General features: G+C 38.8%; 1 protein-coding gene across 1 annotated transcript in view; it reads right to left on the reverse strand.

Annotated features, from left to right (window-relative positions):
• The window catches only part of ACOT12 (acyl-CoA thioesterase 12), a 47020-nt gene extending 26220 nt beyond the window's left edge, over positions 1-20800 (reverse strand). Inside the window, exons 1-4 of the mRNA XM_069492198.1 lie at positions 20607-20800; positions 13653-13722; positions 8234-8294; positions 1724-1825 (exon numbers count right to left, since the gene is read on the reverse strand). Coding sequence (XP_069348299.1) covers positions 1724-1825; positions 8234-8294; positions 13653-13722; positions 20607-20733 — 360 coding nt within the window. The 5' untranslated portion in view covers positions 20734-20800. The remainder of the gene's footprint in view (positions 1-1723; positions 1826-8233; positions 8295-13652; positions 13723-20606) is intronic.
• Positions 20801-21809: the final 1009 nt, after the last annotated feature.

Raw genomic sequence — 21809 nt, forward strand, 5'->3', positions numbered from 1 at the left:
ATGATCTGGTCTGTGCAATTATTGAACTAAGTCTAGTTAATCATTGCCAATTTTATCCTGGGATAAACTCACTTTGGGAAGAGATCCAGGTAGTCCTGTTGGTTTAAACCAAACGATTGATTGTTCATGGTTCTCTTCACAATGTGCTACTGAACAAGAATCTTACCAGCTGGAAAATAAGTTAATCTGGGAAAGGTGCTTCACAATTAAGTTTATCTGAATCAACCAATTATGGTAGCAACATATGGTATCTGACTTCCCACTTTCAGAAACCAGTTCTTCAGTCCCAGAAGAGACTGGACTGAAGTGTGATATTACATTCTTATCCCACACATCTCTGAAGTCAGAGTGAGAAGTCTGAGGCTATGGGGCAAAAACAATGGCCCTCCATGTGAAGGAATGGGATGGCGAGGTGTACGCCTTTCTGTCACTCTCTCTCAGATATGGGAACTCTGCACTCACTCCCCTATTCCCAGGAGTCTGGAGATTTGGGAAGATTCCAGGAAAAGCAGAATGATTGGCAAGACCTATCTCAATGTCTAAGGTTTTACTGAATGTGGGATCCCTGGGATGCTTTGTCAAAGTACAGATTCCAAGTTCCTACACCAGCGGTTCTAATTTAGTAGGTCCGAGATATGGCCCCAAAAGCTGCATTTTTAAATAATATAATTAGCTGACATGAGCTTCAGTTCGGAAACAACACCCATGGGCAATATGAATTTGCTTTGCAGGCCTTGTTGGGCCGAGAGTGGGAGAAGTGCCCCAGGGTACAAAACTCTGCAGAGACACCTGCACCCTGGCGCCATGCCGTGGTGGGCTAACTCAGTCCCAGCCCATCTCTGTGCCTCCTGGCCCAGGTGAGGAGTAGCTAGCATGTGTGGCTCTGCTGCCACTCTGTCAGGTAGAGTGGGAACGTTGCTTTGTCCTCTCTAAAGTTGGAGACAGTCTGAGGAACACTTTCTCAGAGAGACGAGTGCTCCTTGTTGCTTCAAAGTGGATCTAGGGGAAGCCACTGTGCCCAGTTTTGGAGTGATCTTTGGAGTGAAAAGTTCAAATTCTAAATTGAATTGTTACATTTTAAAAATGTTTAGATGAAATGAGGACCCTCCCCCAGACACCCTGACACTGAAAAAAAAAAAAAAAAATGCCAAGAAAGCCAAGAGAGGAGCAGATCTGGTCCCCGTCCAAGCAAGCCAGCTGGGCAGGCCATTGCATCGCAATGCTTCGAAGGGTGTTTTCACCCCAGATGCCCTCAAGCTTATTTTTAAACTTCAGTAACTCAGCAGCTTTGACATTTTTCCTTTAGGTATAAAAAAATGATTGGTCCATACCATGCAACTGCTTGCTAAATTGCTCTTGCTTTTTGAAGAAGATTTTCTTTTGACTCAATTTTGAGTTATATAAACACAAAAGAAAAGAACCAAACCAGTAAGCAATATTTTTGAGAAACTGATATGACCTTAAGATCATTTAAAACACAATGTTTTGTTTTTTTAATCTTTCACAAACTGGCTACATCTGCTTTTCTCTAAGGTACTTGTTTCTAAAGTACTTAATCCTCTGATGTTATCACAGAATAACTTTTACAATAAATATTGGTGACTAACAGGGAAAGCATAGTTCATGGTAAGAAGAAATGTTCTTTTTTCCATAATAATTCTAGTGCAATGGTTAATGTGTCCATGAATTACATGCTAGATGCCTCTTCACAGAGAAAATTCACCTTTTCTTTTCCAACTGGTTTGGCTACAAATGTAGAGAAAGCCACGCTAACAAGCTTCTCAATGCCAGTGAACACGTCCTGTACCATGACCTTGATACTGATCTAAAATGAAAAGAAAAATAAATCAATAAACATTCAGCCATTGAGATAACAGTTTAGACTGCAGGATTCAAAAATCAGTTATAGGTACATCACCATTATTTCCTTTTGTTTTTTAAATGAGACCAATATTTTTATTTATTTTTAGGCAATATTACTCTTTCAATGATGTTCTATAAAATTGGACAAATAACTTTTCTCTGACTATAGAAAATATATATTTACCAGGTAAAATTTATGGAATCTGACTATCTAGAGTCAATTTTATCAGTAATCTCATCACCCAGAGATAATAATTATTAAACTTTAGGTAGATTTCTTCCAGCTTTATATATACACATATATACATGAAATGTGTGCATATATGTATGCATATGTAAAATTATCATACTGTATTTATAGTTTTATATTCTAAATTTAAAAAATTTGGCATTATGTGATAAGCAGTTTCTAATTCCATTATTAGTAAATATGTTTTTGAAGCAAGATATTAATGACTGCCTTATAGCCTATCAGAGAGATGTACCCTAATGTTTTTTAGCCTTTAGTCAAAGTAACCAAAGTAACCAAAGTAACAGGGAGAGAATTGAATTCTGTATTTGCAGTTTTGTTTCCATGATTAATTTTTAAGGACTAGTAAGAAAGTAGCAGAGACACTTTATGGTGATATTATGAGTTAGATTTTCCCCTGTGTGATGTGCTCTGAGCCTGGTCTCTGGACTGCACTTTGCAGAAGTGTTGGTAAACTCAGGAACTTGTCTTTAAATTTTGGCTAATAAACACTTTCCCACATATCTCAGATAAGTAATACTATTTTATTTCTTTTAATTTTAATTTTTAAGAGACAGAGTCTTGCTCTGTTGCCTAGACTGGAGTGCAGTGGTGGGATCATAGCTCACTGCAGCCTCAAACTCCTGGGCTCAAGGGATCCTCCTGCTGTAGCCTCCTGGGTAGCTGGGACTACAGGTGCATGCCACTATGCCCGGATAATTGGTTTTATTTTTTGTAGAGTTGGGGTCTCACTATGCTGCCCAGGTTATCTTGAATTCCTAGCCTCAAGCAATTGTGCTGCATTGGCCTCCCAAAGTGCTGGAATTACAGGTGTGAGCCACTGAGCCTGGCCAGAATACTATTTTCTTAAGATAATGGACAACCTCAGGCATCTTAGTTCATCAACAACGAATATCTATATCCATATCTTCACTGTGTACATGATGTACAAAAATAATCAATAATCTATGATTCATTTTGTCACTTAACTCATACATGCAAATTAGTATTTTTATGATAAATCCTGAATTAACTGGATCGTGATTAACCAAATTTAAGCCATCTGTTCCCAATCTCCAACAACACTCAACTCCACACAGCTTTCTACTTTTAGAGATATAGGCATTAATAAATGAAAAATAAAATAAAATAAAATATTTAATAGTAAAAACAAAGCAAAAATTGTGGTGTGTTAAAGCTAATTCTGAACACTATCTTCTACTGGAACAGTTAGCTTACTTACGTTTGATGACAAAATGTCTCAAAAACATATGCCGGGGGCATTTTGTTGTGCCATGAGTGAGTAGGTAAGATTGGAATTACATCCCATGAAAACAACTAGAAAACTAGACAAAGTACAGGAATCATCTGTTTTCACACATAGGAAAACAGGTGACACGAGACTGTGATCCCTAAGGAAAGGAAAACAAATGACAGGAGCACTGTATTTCCCAGGTTCTCAGGCTGAAGATAATTCCCAGACTGTGGTCAGGGAGGAGAAACCTAATTTTGCTGAATTGAGGAGCCAGAAACCAGAGAGATCAGGGGAGCTAAAATTTCTGGGGCAGAGTGCCAGAGAAGGAGCTACAAATAGGAAAATTTCCAGAAATATGCATATGAGTCTTTGGTTGATATCAATCTGATCATGCACAGGGTGAACCCTCACAAGGCCAGACAAGAACAGCTTCTGGGGAACAAACAATTACTGGGGAGCTGTAACATGGACAATTCCAAGATCTCTCACAGCTGGGCATCTTTTGAGTTCTCTCCAGCCATAGTTCTATAAATATACAACACTTTCATAGAGACCACAGAAGACCCTAAATTAGAAGAGGGGATAAATTAGCCCTAAAATAGACTATTCTAGATCTTCCATAGAAGAGCTCAAAAATCCTGCCAAGAAAATTCTGACGCTCTTTTTAAAGAAGTATAACAAAAGCCAGCACCAAAGAATGTAAAATTTGCAATGTTCAGCAGCCAATAAAAAATTATTAAACACAAGAAAATTATTAGGTACAAAGTAACGTAAATAGAATATCAAATGACAGAAATGATGGAATTAACAAAAAGAATATTGAAACGGCAATCAAATATTTGCACCATGAGCTGAAGGATGTAGGGCATGAGTCAGCAAACATTTTCTTAAAGGGCAAAGTTAGATAGTGAATCTTTAAATCTTTATAACTACAAGGCCTCTGGTACAGCTACTCAACTCTGTCAAGGTATTGTGGTGGCAGCATAGACAAAACATAAATGAATGGACTTGGCTATGTTCCAATAAAACTTTATTTATAAAAACAGGTAGCTGGTCCACAGGCCATAGTTTGCTGACTCCTAATACAGAGAAAAATATGAACATAATGAGGAAAGAAATGGAAAATACAAATACTCAAAGGGGACACTCTGAGATGAAAAATATAATGTCTGAAATAAAAAACATACCAGACAAGATTAAGATAAGATTAGATACCACAGAAAAAAAATAAGTGAAGTTGAAGACAACAAAAGATGCTATACAAAATGCAGAATGGGGAGAAAAGAAGACTGAAGAAAACCAACAATAGAGTATCAGTGATCTGTGGAACACTAACTAACAAGCAGTCTAAAATTTTAAAATTAGACCAGGTGCGGTGGCTCACACTTGTAATCCTAGCACTCTGGGAGGCTGAGGCAGGAGGATTGCTTGAGGTCAGGAGTTTGAGACCAGTCTGAACAAGAGTGAGACCCCATCTCTACAAAAAATAGAAAAAATTAGCTGGGCATGGTCACATACACTCTAGTTCCAGCTACTTGGGAGGCTAAGGAAGAAGGATCACCTAAGCCCAGGAGTTTGAGGTTGCAACGAGCTACAGTGATGCCACTGCACTCTATCTGGGATAGAAAAAAATGTTTGAAGACATAATAGCTGAAAAAATTCCAAATTTATTAGAAACTATAAATCCACAGATCTAGTAGCTTAAAAAAACCCAAGCAGAATAAATGTAAGAAAAAAAAAAAAAAACAAGACACATCATAATCTACTTGCTAAAAACCAGTGAGAAAAACTATTGAAAACAGACAAAAAAAGAGAAAACATACCATGTAAGAAGAGCAAAGGTAAGAGTAACAGCGGACTTCTCAGAGAATTATGCATGCCTAAAGATAATGGAGAGAGCTCTTTAAATGGCTGCCAGGAGGGAATAACACTGTCAAGCTAGAATTCTATACCTAGTGAAAATGAATACCTTTCAAGCATGGAGGTGAAGCAAAGGTATTTTAGTACAAACAAAAACTGAAAAAAGAAATGTTAAAGGAATATCTTCAGACAGAAGGAAAATGATACCAGGGGAAAATCTCAAGATACACAAAGGAATAAAGAACATCAGAAATGGGAAATATGTGGGTATATAGAAAATATATATTTTTACATTTTAAGTCTCTTTAAAAGATGAATGACTCTAAAAATAATAACAATGTATTGTGGGGTTTTGAACACAGGTGGAGGTAAAAGGTATGATAATAATATCACAAAGGCTAGAACATGGGAAGGGAAATATGCACACTATTGTAAGGTTATTACACTGTATTTAAAGGGATATAATATTATTTGAAGGTAGATTCAGATAAGTTAAGCACGCATATTGTAAACCCCAGAACAAGCACTGAAAAAAAAAAAAAAAAAAAGATGTATGGTTAAAACACCAATAGTGGAGATTAGATGGATTACTAAAAATCCACTCTAAAAAATGCAAGAAAAGATGGGGCAAAAGGAGCAAAGAGCAGATGAAACAATTAGAAATCAAATAGCCAGATGATAATTTAAACTCTACAGATAATTATGTTAAATATAAATAGTTCAAATACTTCAATTAAAAGGCAGAGATTGTTAGACTAGATAAAAACCAACATCCAAATATATGCTATCTATAAGAAATCCACTTAAGTAAACAAATAAAGAGAGGTTAAAAGAAAAAGAATTTTAAAAATTACTACACACTAATCAAAAGCAAGCTGGTGTGGCTTAATTAATATCAGACAAAGTGGATTTCAAAACAAAAACCAGAGATAAAAAGATAAATTTCATAATGATAAAAGGGTTAAGACATCAAGAAAACTTAATCCCAGATGTGCTTGTATTTAATAACACAGCTTAAAAATACATGCAGCAAACACTGATAGAACTGAAAGGAAATGTATGCAAGTCCAAAATTGTAGCTGTACACCTCACCACACCTTCCAGTGACTGATGGCACAAAAAATCAGTAAGAATATACAGTACCTAGTGAGGCTTATTAATAGAGGAATCAGAGAATTCCCTGGAGGTGGGGTTGACACAAAGCAGGGTTCCTGCGTGCTTTTGGTTCAGGATGAAGTGAGTCATTTATTTCTGCTCAGCAAATTAGCTCAGCAAATTAGCAGAGGGCTGGCCTCAGTTATGGCAGAAAACTGAACTGAACGGGATGACCTAAAGGATGCATATCCAGTGTGAAGAAGCAAAAATAAAAACGTCTAGTTGGCATCTAGATTTAGGAAAAAAAAACCCAAGAAATTTCTAGCATGTGGGAGAAAGTAAGACAAAACCTAGGGGCTCCCTGGTCCTGATTCACGGAGGAAGAGGAAGACCAAAATGGCACACAGTGGATGGGGCCTGGTGAGCCAGTTGAGGCCAGTGTTTACCCTCCTCAGGACCAGGAATCTGTGCTTTCAAACTCACTGGGTTTATTTTTTTTATTTTATTTTTTGTTCTTTTCTCTTAGCGTTTAGTCAAACCTCCTTTAGAAAATCTAGCCTTTCTCAGGGAACAGGAGGAAAAGGATAAAAGCAAAGGGACTTTTGTCTATGTTAGAATGATCTGTAAAGGAGAGTGTTCCTGTCAGGAGACAGGCCGAGCCCCGGGGCTGCCGTGTGGCAAAGCTCAAGAGCCCACAGCTGAGAAAACCAGGCCTGGGAGCGCCCTTCACCCACACAGCTTGTCCATTGCATAAGCGTTTCCTGTCTGTGTTCTTCAAGCATTTTGTATTCTGTTTACTCAAATACTGGTAGGACATGACTACGTCAGGGTAAAGCCTCACCGCAGGCTTGGTTATTGCCAAAACAGTTCTACTACAGGTTGAACTGTGTCTCCCCCATACAGATGTCAAAGTCCTCACCCCAGTACCTCAGAATGTGAACCCATTTGGAAACAGGGTCATTGCAGGTGTAACTGGTTAAGATGAGGCCCTACTGTGGTAGGGTGGGCCCTTGGCCAAATCGACTGACATCCTTATAAAAAGGGAAGCCGAACACAGACACACATGGGGAATACACGTGGAGATGAAGGCAGAGATCGGGTGCTGCCGCAGAAGCCAAGAACGCTGAAGATTACAGAAAACCACCTGAAGCTAGGAGGAGGCACGAGCAGATTCCCCCTCACAGCCCTCACGAGAGACCAGTCCTGCCGACACCTTGATGCAGGACTTCTGGCCCCAGAACTGTGAGACAATACAGTTCTGTTTGAGCCACCCAGGCTGTGGTACTTTGCGGCAGCCCCAGAAAACTAATGCAAGTTCCACCATGTCTTTGTGCCCACAGATCAAAGGGACTGCTACTGACCACCCTAGAAGTTGCCATTTGAGATCCCGCAACTCCTTTCCTGCTAATTTACCCTGGATGGAGACTTCAGAAGCCCCTGAGAATGTTGCCTTTGCAAGGGTAAAGGAAAGAAAAACAAGTGGATGCAGAAGAAAAATCATCTAAACTTACTATCTTCCTAAAGTCCAGTATTCCACCTTTCAAAAATTGGTTAATCATGGGGCTAGTTTCCACTGGGGGTGAGGAGAGGAAGAACAGTAGAGTTAGAATAATAGTAAAGTCAGAATAATTAAGAAATAAAGTCTGCATCTTGCAAAGAACCAAGAGAGCGCCCTTCTCCCTTGTATGTTGACTTTCTGTGCATCCTTCTATGTAAAAATAGTGCTTTGTATCATATTGAATTTTAGTAGCAGGGTTGACTAGGAAATGCTGGCTCCTTATTATTTACCATGAGTCTGACTACAGATTGAAGGGCTTTTTGAAATTCAGAATCTCATTAATTCCAAATATCATTCTAGACCTCCTCTGCCCTCTGTGTACAATGAGAAAATGAGCACCAATGGGCAGAAGTAAGGAAAGGATGCTTCTTACCTCCATGCTTGTGCTGAATGCTCTAGTGACTTTTGCTTTGATGGTTATAACTTGTCCAACTCTGGTTAAAAAAACAAAACAAAACAACAACAACAACAACAAAAACCAAACTCAGTAATCCTAGCACATTCCATTCCAGACTTAAAGATTTACTTAAATGTATGTGCCATAAAGCAGTTCCATCTTATCATACTGATAATGTTCATGCAAGAAAAATTGGGTTAATGATAACAGGAAAAGTGCTTAAAACCAAATGCTGATCATTGTAAACCACACTTGTGATGCCAGCTGACTACCTCTATTCAAACAGAAAAGAGTTTTTGCAAAGATAGTGTGCAACGTGACTCCAAATCTGCAACAGACACTTTAACTATATAGCAGCCGTTTTCTCCTAGGGAAGTTAAGACAAATACACCAGCAAATCTATGCAATGGATACTTATTTTTAAATGTTAGCTTACAAATAAATGGATAAACAAATAAGCAAGCAAGCAAATCGGTCAGCTTCACTAGGTTTACATGGGCCCTCAGGGCTGCTAGACGATCTATTCACTTCCCACTGTCACTGGAACTTTGATCACGTAACCCAAAGTTGTTCCAAAACTTTTGTGTGGGGGCCCTTCAGTCATCTCCAATCCCTTCACCTTAGCAGAAGGTTAATCTACCCAACATAACCCAGCTCAATTTTTCTCTGTTAACTTCAAAGCTGAACTACATTCTCAGCATTCTCCTCACTCCCGTTTCAGGGGAAGGTAGATCTCTTCAAGACCTGACCTCTTTCTTTACTGTGTCCTTGGTCCCACCCTCCTGTTGCCCTTTCCTCCTCTACCATCGGCTGTACTGATCAGCTCTGTCCCCTGCCATACCTTCCTTCTCTGTCCCTTCCCTGTCAGTCTGTGAAAATACTCAAGGCTTCTTCTTTCTAAAAGTCTTTCTTTCAAACCTATTCCATCTCAAGCCTTTTTTCTCTTCTACGTATTCAAACTTCCTAAAAGAATCATTTATTTTTCTAACTCACACATTTAAGAAGCATCCCCTGAGTTATGACTAGCCGTGGCACTAAGCTAAGGTCTACAGATACAGTGATGAACAAGACCAGGTTGCTGACTTCAAGAAGACCAGTCTTTGTTTGGCCTACAAGGATGTAAATGATCAAGTCCAAAAGATTACAAAAGAATTATTGATGATCCGTTAACAATAAAAATCCTTGTCATTAATTAAATGAAGAACTGTTTCTCAGTGTGGTCATACTAATAACAGTGACTACTCTTTAGTGAATGCTGTGTATGAATAAGCACTATGCTAAATGCTTTCTATCATAATCTAACAACATGTCGTTTGTTGAGCAATAATCGTGTGAGGTAGGCATTATCATTCCCATCAGGAAATGGGCTTAGAAGGTGATATAGGCAGCAACTGGCAGGGCCAGTGTTCAAACCCTGGTCTTATCTGGCTCCAAAGCCTTGAAAAAACTACCCTACTCAGGCTCCTAATAAAGAATAGCAATTAATACTATTTTAATCACAGTCGAGAGGCTTGTCCAGATATATTAAAGACAGTCTACTAGATGAATCAATTGAGTTTACCTAGAAGAATAGCCACATCTGTTTAATGCCTTTGTGTATATATTGTTACTCTATATATCTGTCATAATCTGTAGCATTTCAGGCAGAAAAACTGGAAGGAAGGAGTTTAATATATACATACATATGTATATTTATTTAAGCAATTAATTCCTGTATTAGAAATCTGAACAAATTTATATTTCTTGCGCAGTTTTATTAATCCTTAGTCTTATTTTACTAGTTTAAAAACTGATAAAACCCACATAACAACCCCTTTGGAGAGGAATTTGGCAATGTCTAATAAAATGACTTATGCATTTACTCTTTGACTCAGCAATCCTATCTAGGAATCTATCCCAAAAATATACTGGCAAAAATATGAACACACATCTACACAAGGCTCCATATTGAAATATTATTTGTAATAGCACAAGACTGGAAACAATCCAAATGTTCATATCAATAAAGAACCTATTAAATAAACTTGGGCATCTACACAATGGACTACTATGTAGCTATTAAAAGAAATGGTGAATATCTATTTACGGTCATGCACAACTTAATGACAGGTATATGTTCTGAGAAATGCTTCATTAGGTGATTTCATTGTTGTTCATTGTTAAGTACATCATAGAGTGTACTTAACACAAACCTAGATGATATAGCCTACTACACGTCTAGGCTCTATAGTATGGCCTATTGCTAGGCTACAAACCTGCACAGCATGTTACTGTACTGAATGCTGCAGGCAATTGTAACACAATGGTGAGTATTTGTGCATCTAAACATATCTAAACGTAGAAAAGGTACAGTAAAAATTTGGTATTATAATCTTATGGGACCACCATCATTGACTAAAATGTTGTTAAGCAGTGCATAATTGTGCATTTGTAGGGAGTGAGTTTCTAGATATAATATTAAATATATACAGTGTGTTGTTTTTAAAAGGATGTGACTATATGTATTTCCTTCATTTAAAAAATAGAAGGATAAGCCATAAAATAAATAAAATGGTTACTTAGAGAGAGAGGGAGAGTCCTGGATAGAAGCTAGATAAGAGACAATTTTTCCAGACTCAAATATGTCTATTTTCCAGATTTGACTCTGCAACCTGCAGATATTTTAAATTGTAAAACAAAATTAAATTAAAATAAAAATGAATCCTTATAAAATAAAAAAAGCAAATTAAACAAAAGCACTTAACTACGTGTGGAGGTGGTAACTTAACCACATGGAGGAGGATTATTTCAAGTGACTTCAAAATACAGTGAGTTGACCATACGTGATGAGATATAGTTCAAGAAAGAAAGAAATTGCAAAGAAATTCTCAAACTACTTTCTATAATTATGTTAGTTATAATATCAGTATGGTTATTCTGAAACTAATAATAGGTACATATATGTATATACATATTAATTTAAATCAAATAAGTTCATGTCTTTAAGTATCAGAATATTCAGCATAAAATTAAAAACCAAAGAGATATAAACATAAAATCAAAGAAATTAAGTAAAACTATGTAATCCTAAATTATTACAGTTTATTAGTATAAACTCTTTAAAAATACATAATTCCTAATTCCATCCACTGAAAAAGCCTAGAAATAATGACCATCCCAACATCAATGAGCCCCTTTCCTGTCCAGATTGTGATCTCTATTTATCATTTCTACTGGAAGGAATAAGGACTCCTTGGAGAAATAATGGATTCTAAGTTTGGGTGAGGAATTGTAAAAGATGAAACTAAAACATCTTATACCAGAAGGTAAAAGAGTAGTAAAGATGGTGGATTTAGGGCTTATGTCCAAAGGACTTGGGAATCAAAATGAAGAGACTTCACTGCTTAAAGATGGGGCAGTTTGAACACCTGTAAGAATAATAATATCAGTGAATTGAAATACATCAAGTATATTAAAATCTATGGTTTCATAATGATAGTAAATAAAGGGAAAGAATTATTCCTGTCTTTCCTGGATAAACTTTACCTCAGGTTAACAAAATCATTAATGAGAACTTCTCTTTACAGACATTTTTCAGAAAATAAATGAAGAAGAAATGATAGCATTAACATATTACCACTTTACCAATATCTAATGATATAATGGTCCTAGGCTATGATTATTAGATATTATGTGCTCTTGATATGAGGTATTTTCACCAAAGTATGGAAACGTCATCAAACCAATTTTTAGATATAACTATCAGATTACAAAAAATACAAAGGACAGGAGAACATGTTAAGCAGGGATACAATAAGCAAATACAAAATGTAGTAAATTCTGTAAGACAAATGACTGGGTTTCTTTAAAAAATAAATTTCAAGATAAAAGAAGGAAGGGGAAATTACATATTAAAAGACACTTAAGAGACATATCAACTATATTAGATCCTAATTCAATAAACGCCTGAAGACTTTCCAGTGGGACAAGATGTGGAGGTGGAAGACAGTGATATTGATCATCTTGACCCTGTGTAGGTTTAGACTAAAGTATGTGTTTGTGTCCTAGTTTTTAATAAAAAAGTTTAAAAAACTAAAAATAAAAATTTTTAATATAGAAAAATGATTATAAGATAAGGTGAGAATATAAAGAAAAAATATTTTTGTACAGTTGTACACTGTGTGTTTTAGACTAAGTGTAATAAAAGAATCAAAAAGTTTAGAAAAATAAAAAATTTTATGAAGTAAAAATTTATGGTAAGCTAAGGTTAATTCATTATTGAAGAAAGAAAAATATATTTTTAATAAATTTAGTGTAGCCTAAGTGCACAATGCTATAAAGTCTACAGTAGTGTGCAGTAATGCCCTAGGCCTTCACACTCACCACTCACTCACTGACTCACCCAGAGCAACTTCCAGTCCTGCAAGCTCCGTTTATGCTAAGTGCCCTATACAGGTGTACCATTTTTTATCTTTTATACCATATTTTTACTGTACCTTTTCTATATTTAGATATGTTTAGATACCTAAATACTTATCATTGTGTTACAATTGCCTGCGGTACTCAGTATAGTCACATGCTGCACAGGTTTGCAGCCTGGCAGCCATAGGCTATACCGTATAGCCTAGATATGTAGTAGGCTGTACCATCTAGGTTTGCATGAACACACTCTATGGTGTTCACACAATGATGAACTCACCTATTGAGGCATTTCTCAGAATGTATCCCTGTCATTAAGCAATGCAACTATATATACAGAAATATTTACAGATGATGCCTGGGATTTTCTTCAAAATAATCTAGGTATGCTGGGGGAGTATAGAGGGGTATTGATAAAACAAGAATGTCTTGAGTTGATTATTGTTGTAACTAGGTGATGGGTCCTTGGGATATACTGTATAATTCTCTCCACTTTTCTGTATGTTTGAAATGTTCGTATTAATATATCTTGAATATATCTTATTTTCTACAATAAGAGATGATAAAGTACATAAGTGCTCCCACACATAATATGTGTTTCATAATTTACTCTTTCTACTCAGATGAATTAGTGTTTACCCAACAACCTAATGATGAAATTCACCATCACAGAGATACTTATTATCAGTAAGTATTCTTCTAGTAGAGGAAGGAGACATTGAGAATTAGTTTATAGAAAGCCTGCTATGCCTTATACCACAATGCATCTAACACTGAGAGCTATTTCTATGCAAAATTGAGACTACAAAAATTTACACTTAAAATGTTTACTAAAAGCAGGCCTTATGGTTTTTTAACTTATTTATACTGGATCAAACGTTATTTTATTAACAAACGGGATCACTGACTCCAAATAAGTAAGCTCAGATGCCACAAATACATGTCGCAAATGAGCCGAGAAAGCCAGGAGAAAGGAGCAATGGTGCAATGCGCTTACCTAGCTGTCTCCTCAAACTGTATGTCATCCATAGAGGCCGTAACACAGGAGACTCCAGCATGTTTTTCAGCTTCAAAAAAATAAGTGAAAATATGCTGTGTTAGTAGTTATGCTTGAATATTTCAGGCTTAGGGGAAAGGAGTACAATGTAAGTGGATTTATTTCAGTAACTCATCCTTTCATTCATGACAGCACTCCTGCGCCCACACCTTTTGGAGCATCTGGCTGGATAAGAGTTTCTTTGCCCTGTAAGTTATGTTTCTACTGGTAACCATGCTCTCTCCTAAATTTTAACTTACACAGTCTTTTGAAATTCAATACCAATACCCAGCACATATAACTATTTAAATAGCAATTTTAGTAAGTTGGTGCTGATTGTAAACAGCTTTTCCGGTACTACCCTTCTTCTTCTTCATATTTTTTTTTTTTTTTTTGAGACAGTGTCTCATGTTGCCCGGGGTAGATGCCATGGCATCATCATAGCTCACAGCAACCTCAAACTCCCGGGCTCAAGCGATCCTCCTGTTTCAGCCTCCTGGGTAACTGGGACTACGGGCGCGCACTGCCAAACGTGCCTGATTTTTCTATTTTTTGAAGAGATGTGGTCTCCCTCTTGCTCAGGCTGGTCTCGAACTCCTGCAAGCAATCCTCCCACCTTGCCCTCCCAATGTGCTAGGATTACAGGTGTGAGCCACCATGCCTGGCCCTTCTTTTGTTTTAAAACTGAAGCATCACAGCTGTATCCACTTTCGCACTTAACCAGTGGCAGAATATGTTAATAGTTAAATCGTTTAAGCACTGTAAGCACTGAGCATTGTGGCAAACCCTGAGATTATATTCCAAATCAAAGAGGATCTTCCTGGCATCAGGGAAAGAGAGACAGGCACACAGGAGGCATTTAGTCAATATTTATTGTTTATGATTACCAAATTGACACCAAATTCACTATGGATTAATTATGTTGGAGAAGGAGAGTATTGAGAAGGGTGGAGAGAGATTAAGAAGGACCGTGGTTATTTCCATGTTCTATGTCTGCACTTAATTTGTCCGGAATTCTTTTTTGATTGTTGGTTTTGCTTTATATAAAAATATCAGAATTTACATTGGCTTTAAGAACTTCTAACCCCATTTTTATTTTGGACACTTCATTCCTGGTGCCACATTATGAAGAAGAAAGAGACAGGGAATTATGCTGAATTTGTATTCCTTGTCTACAGTGGATTATTATAACTGTAATAAATATTAATTGATACTCCGTCCCAGGCCGTGAGAGGTGAGAAAATACTCCAGAGGGCAAGAAATTATACACGTTCCTCCCTCTGATCTAATTCTGCAGAAAATTGGACATTCCAATTCTACTAGTTGGAAGTGAATGTTCTTCCAAATATGCTCATAATATGAACTGTGTTACCAGACCACTAACCGGAACTCTGTGCATGAGCGACGCAGGGGGAAGGATGGGCTTTCCAGCCCTAAAGCTCAGTGAAAGGAAAGGAACTTAGAAGCATCAGGCTCTAGAAATGTTCGGGATGGGCTCAATGTAATGCAGTGTACCAAACATTTGTTACGCTCTTGCTGACTTCCAGACACTGAATGGAATCAGTCCTATCTGTTAAGCAATCTATACAACAGCAGTTAAAGATCCAGCCATAGTCAGAGCCCTTTTAGAGCTTAAGTTTTCCAGAGAACTACTGAAATCTTGCAAATATATGGTGTAAAACTTTGCCTAGTAAACATTCCTAATAAATGTTCCTAATAAACACTAATTCCAGTTACTCAACATGACTGAATGGGATATTGAGGTCATTAAAATGTTCTTATTGATAAAGCTTTTTTATGTACACCAATATGAGTTATCAATTTTGAAGGACTTACATGATAACTAAAATGCAGTAACCAATAAAAGATTAAATTTGTATTACAGATTTCGGGTATCTACTATGTGTATACAGCACCATACCAGATAGCATGAGGGATCAAGAAGAAACAAAATCATAATAACAATTACATTTATTAAGCATTTATTATTGACCAGGCACTGAGCTAAGAATTTATGCATGTCAATTACATGAGGTTGGTACTATTATTAGTTCCATTTTATAAATGAGAAAATTTAGGCTTAGAATGATTAAACACAGAGTTCCAAATAGTGATTTTGACTATAGAAGCAATAGGGACTTTCAGGAAAGAGTATAGAAGACCAACCAGGGAACTCTGCCAGAGAAGGAATTGGCTGAATATGGGTTTCAGGGGCTCAATAGGCATGGTTTACACCATAGATTTCAATGGTCACCAAACTAAATAAAATAAAATAAAATAAAATATAAATATAAATATGGAGGAACCAACACAGTATCCACAGCTTTTACTTGTATTATGACTTTTTTTCACAAGTGTGTCAGATATGAACTCAACAGGCCTGGTTTGTTCTGGTTCTTGATTGTGATTGTCCTTTATATGGTATGTCAATAAAAGTAGAAAACACTAAAGCTGTTTCTGGTTTTCTGGCGGAACTCAGAGAAGCTGAAAAACGGTAGTAGGCTAGCTAAGTTATAACCAGGAATGAAATGATGACGGATAAAAATAGTGTTAACCTTCATTCATTCCTTCTTCCAACGAATACTGATTGAGCACCTGTGCTATGCCAGCCTCTCTGTCAGTATTGGGTTTTTTGTTTTGTTCTGTTTTTGTATTTGTTTTTTAAGCAGGCTGTTAACTTGACTAAATGCAAACTATAAAACTCTGTCTCCCTAGAGGTGGGCTCAGCTCTTTTCAGTTCTTTTGGCCTTAGCTAGGAGGTTTGGAGTCTGTCCTATGTGTGTACATGATTCAAGGTTTGCCAGAGATCCAGGCAAAAATTATAGATAGATTTTAGGGCTCTGCCCCTCTGGCTCTTTCCTTTCTGAAAATTTTCCTGTTCACATTACAGTAGCTGTGTTTTCCCCCCAAACCCTGTCCTTTGGCTTTTCAGACCAGCAAGCCTGTGGGTTTTCTGTCACAAATATAGCTGAGAGCAGACTGGACTTTTCTTTCAGGCTTAAGTTGTTTAAGGAAAAAAAAAAGTAGAAGTCAGCCAGTACCATTCTATTCTTTCAAGGGTTTATTCCAAGTGTTCTAAGCCTACTTTTGTTCACTTTTCAGTTTTTTTAAGTTGCTTTTTAAAATGTTTTGTCCAGAGTTTATAGTCGTTATCTGTGGAAGATTTTTTCCTAATAGGAGATACTCGAATGTGCAAAAATGAGCCCTTATAGCCCTTGATAAAGAAGACAATGGAAGAAAATGAACAAAACATGTGACACGGTCAGATTAGCACCTTGAAAAGGTACTTTAGATGCAGTGTGGAGAGGAGACCAGAATAAATGGAGAAGACCAGTTTGGAAACCACTGCTGAAGTCCACATGAAAGATGATGGCAGTTTGGAAGTATAGATGGTGGCACTGGAGGCACAGCAAAGCGGTTGGATTTGAGAGATTCCTTTAGGAGATAACCTTGATAGGATGTGGGCATGGATTGAGCACGTGGAGGGGGAAGCAAGGTAGAGAGAGGTGTCGGAATGACTTTTTGGTTTGTATAACTGGATGAGGCAGGTGCCACTCCGGAGAGAGTAAACCTTGAAAAGATTCACAAATAAAATAGAGAGGAAAATGTTCAGTGGAGGTATTTCAAACTAAGAAATGGACGCGTGGAGTAGAGAATGACTCACATGACTTCAAGCCTTTAGGCTTAAGGGAGTTGAAAAACAATGGAGCCGCTGACAGAAATAAGGTTAAAAGCCAAAATGATAGTGAGAATATTCAATCTTTATTTAAATATTGAGAAGACATTTTGGAATCTAGCAGTGCCTAAGGGCCATAGCAATGCCTTTGAGCCATGACTGGGGTCATTATTTATCATAGCAATGTGGCTATACACAAGTGCTGGTCTACAAAAACTCTAGTTGAGAAAATGCCAGAAAAACCAGTTTTGTGTTACTCCACAGATTCAGTTACACCTTGGCTAAAGAATGTCCCTTGCTGATGTGGTGGCTCTTTTCACCATTGGGTGTTTAACACAGGCATTATCTATGTTTCCCAAACTGGCTTTACCATAAATATGTCTTTAATATTAGTAATATTAATATTGCTAATTAGTTATTATATTACTAATGGTAATATAACTATTAAGGTACAGAGTAATTGATTGTCAGTTGGATCTCTCTATGGTCTACCTGAGTTTCCAAAGATGTCAAACCATAGAAATTTTTAGGACAACTGCAGGAGGGCAACTGTTTCTCCATCACAGATCAGAGGCACTCAGCAAGGTAACTTTAAAACTCACTCAAATAGGCTCATAATGCATTCAGTTGCCTTGGAAATGGGCATCATTATTATTAGCAACATCAGTGGTTTCTATTTCCTACATGTGTATTAATTTTATATTCGTGTTTCCATTATTATGTTATAACCAACGTCAAATCCTGCTAAAAGACTAAGACAGAAACTAAATAGATCTATCAACAGAAAACAAATAAATGGATTGGATTCAAATATATAACTGAATAATAATTACTATAATTATAACATTGCAGGTGGTTAAGACACAGGGGATTAGAAACTCTATTAACACTCGAGAAGAGCAGGCTTCCATAATAATCTAAGGCTCAACTTTACATTTGCCATCTGTAAAACAGGGGTCCTGGGATACATGATCTTTAAAGCCCCTTCCAGATCTAATATTTTATCATAATGTATTTTACTTTCAAATGTACACTTGCCAAGTTGATGAAGTGTCTTATGCAAAGTCTGGCTTCCTTTGGGAAATGAGATTCCAAATTCTGGACCCATCCATCCGTATCCACCCACCCATTCATATAATCAAGAGATTTTTATTCAGTACTTACTAGGCTCTGGAAAACTAGCTTTAGCTTACATACTAATTGGTCAAGACAGAAAATAAAGAAGTGAACAGATTAACATACAAAATACTAAATAATTCCAGATTGTGCTAAGTGGTATGAAGGAGGTTGGAAAGAATATTGCAAGAAAAATGGTGAAAGTGTGCAGATGTAAACAGGTGGTCAGGAAAGACTTCTCTGAGGAAATGGCATTTAAGCTGAGATGTCATGCATGCCAAGGGCCTAGGAAAGAGTATAAAAGCAAAAAGAGGAGCAGGTGCAAGGGTCCTGAGCAGAGGAGAGCTGGGCATGTTCTGGGATGTATCAGAAGTCTGGTACTGCCAGAGCATATGAACCAGGAAGAAAGTGGGACCAAACACAGTGCAGGGGAGACAGGAACCATGTCTGTGGCCTGGCACATTGTACAATGTTGCCTGAGCAGCATGATGTTGTACTTTTTGGTAATGTTAATGTCCTCTGGTAGGGCACCCTACAGCTCACCAGGTAACCGCCACTCACTGATGTCCTAAGCTGGGCTTGGACTCATCTCACATTGTATGGTTACCTGGCTAGCCCCTCAGAGAATATGAGTTTCCAACTCTAAGTAGCATCTATAAAGTACAGTAAAGGGTTTGGATTTTAGTTAAAGTACGATGGGAAGCCACTTAGGGGTTCTAAGCTAGGGAGTGGTGTGATGTAATTTATGTATTTAAAGTTCGCTGTGACCTCTGTACAAAGAACAGATCCCAGGGAGGCAGGATGGAGAAAGGGAAGCCAAAAGCAGTTTTGCAGAAGTGAGGGATGGTGGGTTTGCTGCTACCAGAGGTTGTATTTATCACCGATCTGAAGATGGGAGAAGTAGGCAAGAGGCCTAGGGGACCTACTTCTCAAAAATACGGCCCCGCCTGGCCTTTCAGTTAGAAAATCATTTACATCCTAACCTGCTGTTTTCAAAAGCAGAGTCTCCATCCCTAGAGATAAGTCCAAGTCAGGTTCTCAGTGGTGTGGGAGAGATCCTGAGGTGAAAACTATTTTCACATTAATGCTAAGATGTTGCCTTTGTCTGCTTGGGCTGCCATAACGAAATACCGTAGACTGGGTGGCTTAAACAACAGAAATGTATTTTTTACAGTTCTAGAGTTTGGGAAGTCCAAGACCAAAGTGCCTGTCAATTTAGGTCCTAGGGAGGGCGCTCTTCCTGGCCTGCAGATGGCTGCCTTCGTGCTGTGGCCTCTCGTCGCAGAGAGATCAAGCTGTCTGGTGTCTCTTCTTATAGGGACATTAATCCTACGGGGACTCCACCCTTATGACTTCATTTAACCTGAATTACTTCCTTACTCCAAATTCAGCCACACTGGGGGTTAGAGCTTCAACATATGAATTGCAAGAGGGCACAATTCAGTCCATGGCAAGTTTTTTGTTTGTTTGTTTGTTTGGGTTTTTTTGTTTGTTTGTTTGTTTGTTTTTTCCATTTTTCCTCTTCATTTGCTGTCTCACAAGAACACAGCGGAGTCTCCCAGAGACTACATAAGGGCGTGGTAACAACAAATTGGATGCAGAAGCAGATACGAGAAGTGAGCAACCTTCCACTAAAGCAGACATTAGGGAGACTGGCAAACATGCAAACTATTACCACTCCTCTAAGTACACTTTTATTATTGTTGAAAATGCAGTTATTTTTAATAAACATACATTATGTTAACATGTAATGGGTTTCTTCTTTTTAAATGAATTAAAAATTTTAACTTTTCGAATATGGTAAATATGGATATAAGTAACCTACATAAACAAAAGCTCTCTGGGGTCCTAGCTAATTTAATGGGATGAAGGGGACCTAAGACCAAAAAACTTGAGAACCACCGGTTTGGGTCACTCCCAGTGTCAGGCGAGCTAGCACCGTCATCACGGTCCCTGGCCGCACCGTGAGAACAGGAACGTCGTTCTCGCCTCCCTCTCTCTCCTGCACCGATCCGATCCGGCTCCCGCGTCTCCACGCCCCAGCCCAGCCCCGAGCCAGCTCTCAGACACCTCTGCGCCCGCACCCCCGACCCCCCGCCGGGCCCGCGGCCCGCCGCGCCTACCCGCCAGGCAGGCGGTGATGTCGATCCACTTGAGCAGCTGCCCCGCGCTCAGCTCGCCGCGGGCGTTGGCGTGCGCCGGCTGCACCGCCTGGCTCATCTGCACCTCGCCGGGTGCCCGCCGCTCCATGGCCCGGGCGACAGTGCGAAGAAGCCCCAGGCCCGCGGCGCCCGGGCCTGCCCGGCCCGCCCACCTGGCCCGCCCGCTCCAAAGGTCGCCGCTGCCACCTGCCCGGGCCGCGAACCCCTGTCCCTCTGGGTGGCAGGCGCTTTGCGAGGTCGTAGCTAAGTGCCCGCTGGGGCGCCCCAGGACTGTCCCGAGGAGGGTGGACAGCCGGGAAGAGCCCGGGTCTCTCACCGGTAAAGATGGTCACAGCACTTCTCTCTGAGGACCCTGGCGACAATTGAGATGCAGGGAAGCTCTTGGGGCAGAACTGGCTAAGGGGATACAGGTGTTTGCTAAGTGCATAAGTATACTTCCCATCCCTCTGAAGAACTTGGGCGAGGGAACCGGTAAGAGACTAAATGCTTTCCAGAGAATGTAAAGCGTTAGCTTTAGGATTTTAGAGTATTTGACTTTTGCTTTGTTTGTTTGTCTCCTGGCTGTTGACTCAAGCCCTAGTTCAAAATCCACCTTCTGATTCATAGGATGTTATAGTGGGGCCAAAGATCATTTTGTTAAGATCTGCCAAATAAACCCAAAAAAGATGATGAAGAAGAAAAGGCTGGTGCGTGTAGATGCATCAGAGTCACCCAATAAGAGAAAGTAACATTTTGCTTTTTATCTAGCAAAGTTAAGATTAGAAGCTGTCACCTTGTTGCTAACAGAAATCCCAAGAAAATCTGTCCTTTATGGGAAACAAAAACTAGAGCATGAAATGAGAGTTTTTGTACCCAGCCTTTAGCTTATAAAAGCTGTTGTTACACTTGCTAGAGCTGCAGTCAGTGACTATAAAGCAGTCCTCATTAGGGAAACAGTGACACCAGAAAATGTCCAGCTCACGACAGATTCACAGACGTGCCACCGTTAGGGCAGCCTGCACCAGGGAGCACGTTTATGGCTGGAGAACTGGAAGCCTGAGGAAGTGACACACATGTCCAGCACGAAGCTGCGGTGATGGGAGCAGCTAAGGGACCAGGACCACCTGGCTGGAACCCAGGGCTCCTGACTGCCCAGGGTAGCTTACCAAGACACCTAACTGACTC

The sequence above is a fragment of the Eulemur rufifrons genome, chromosome 17, assembly GCF_041146395.1.
Source record: "Eulemur rufifrons isolate Redbay chromosome 17, OSU_ERuf_1, whole genome shotgun sequence".
Lineage (NCBI taxonomy): Eukaryota > Metazoa > Chordata > Mammalia > Primates > Lemuridae > Eulemur > Eulemur rufifrons.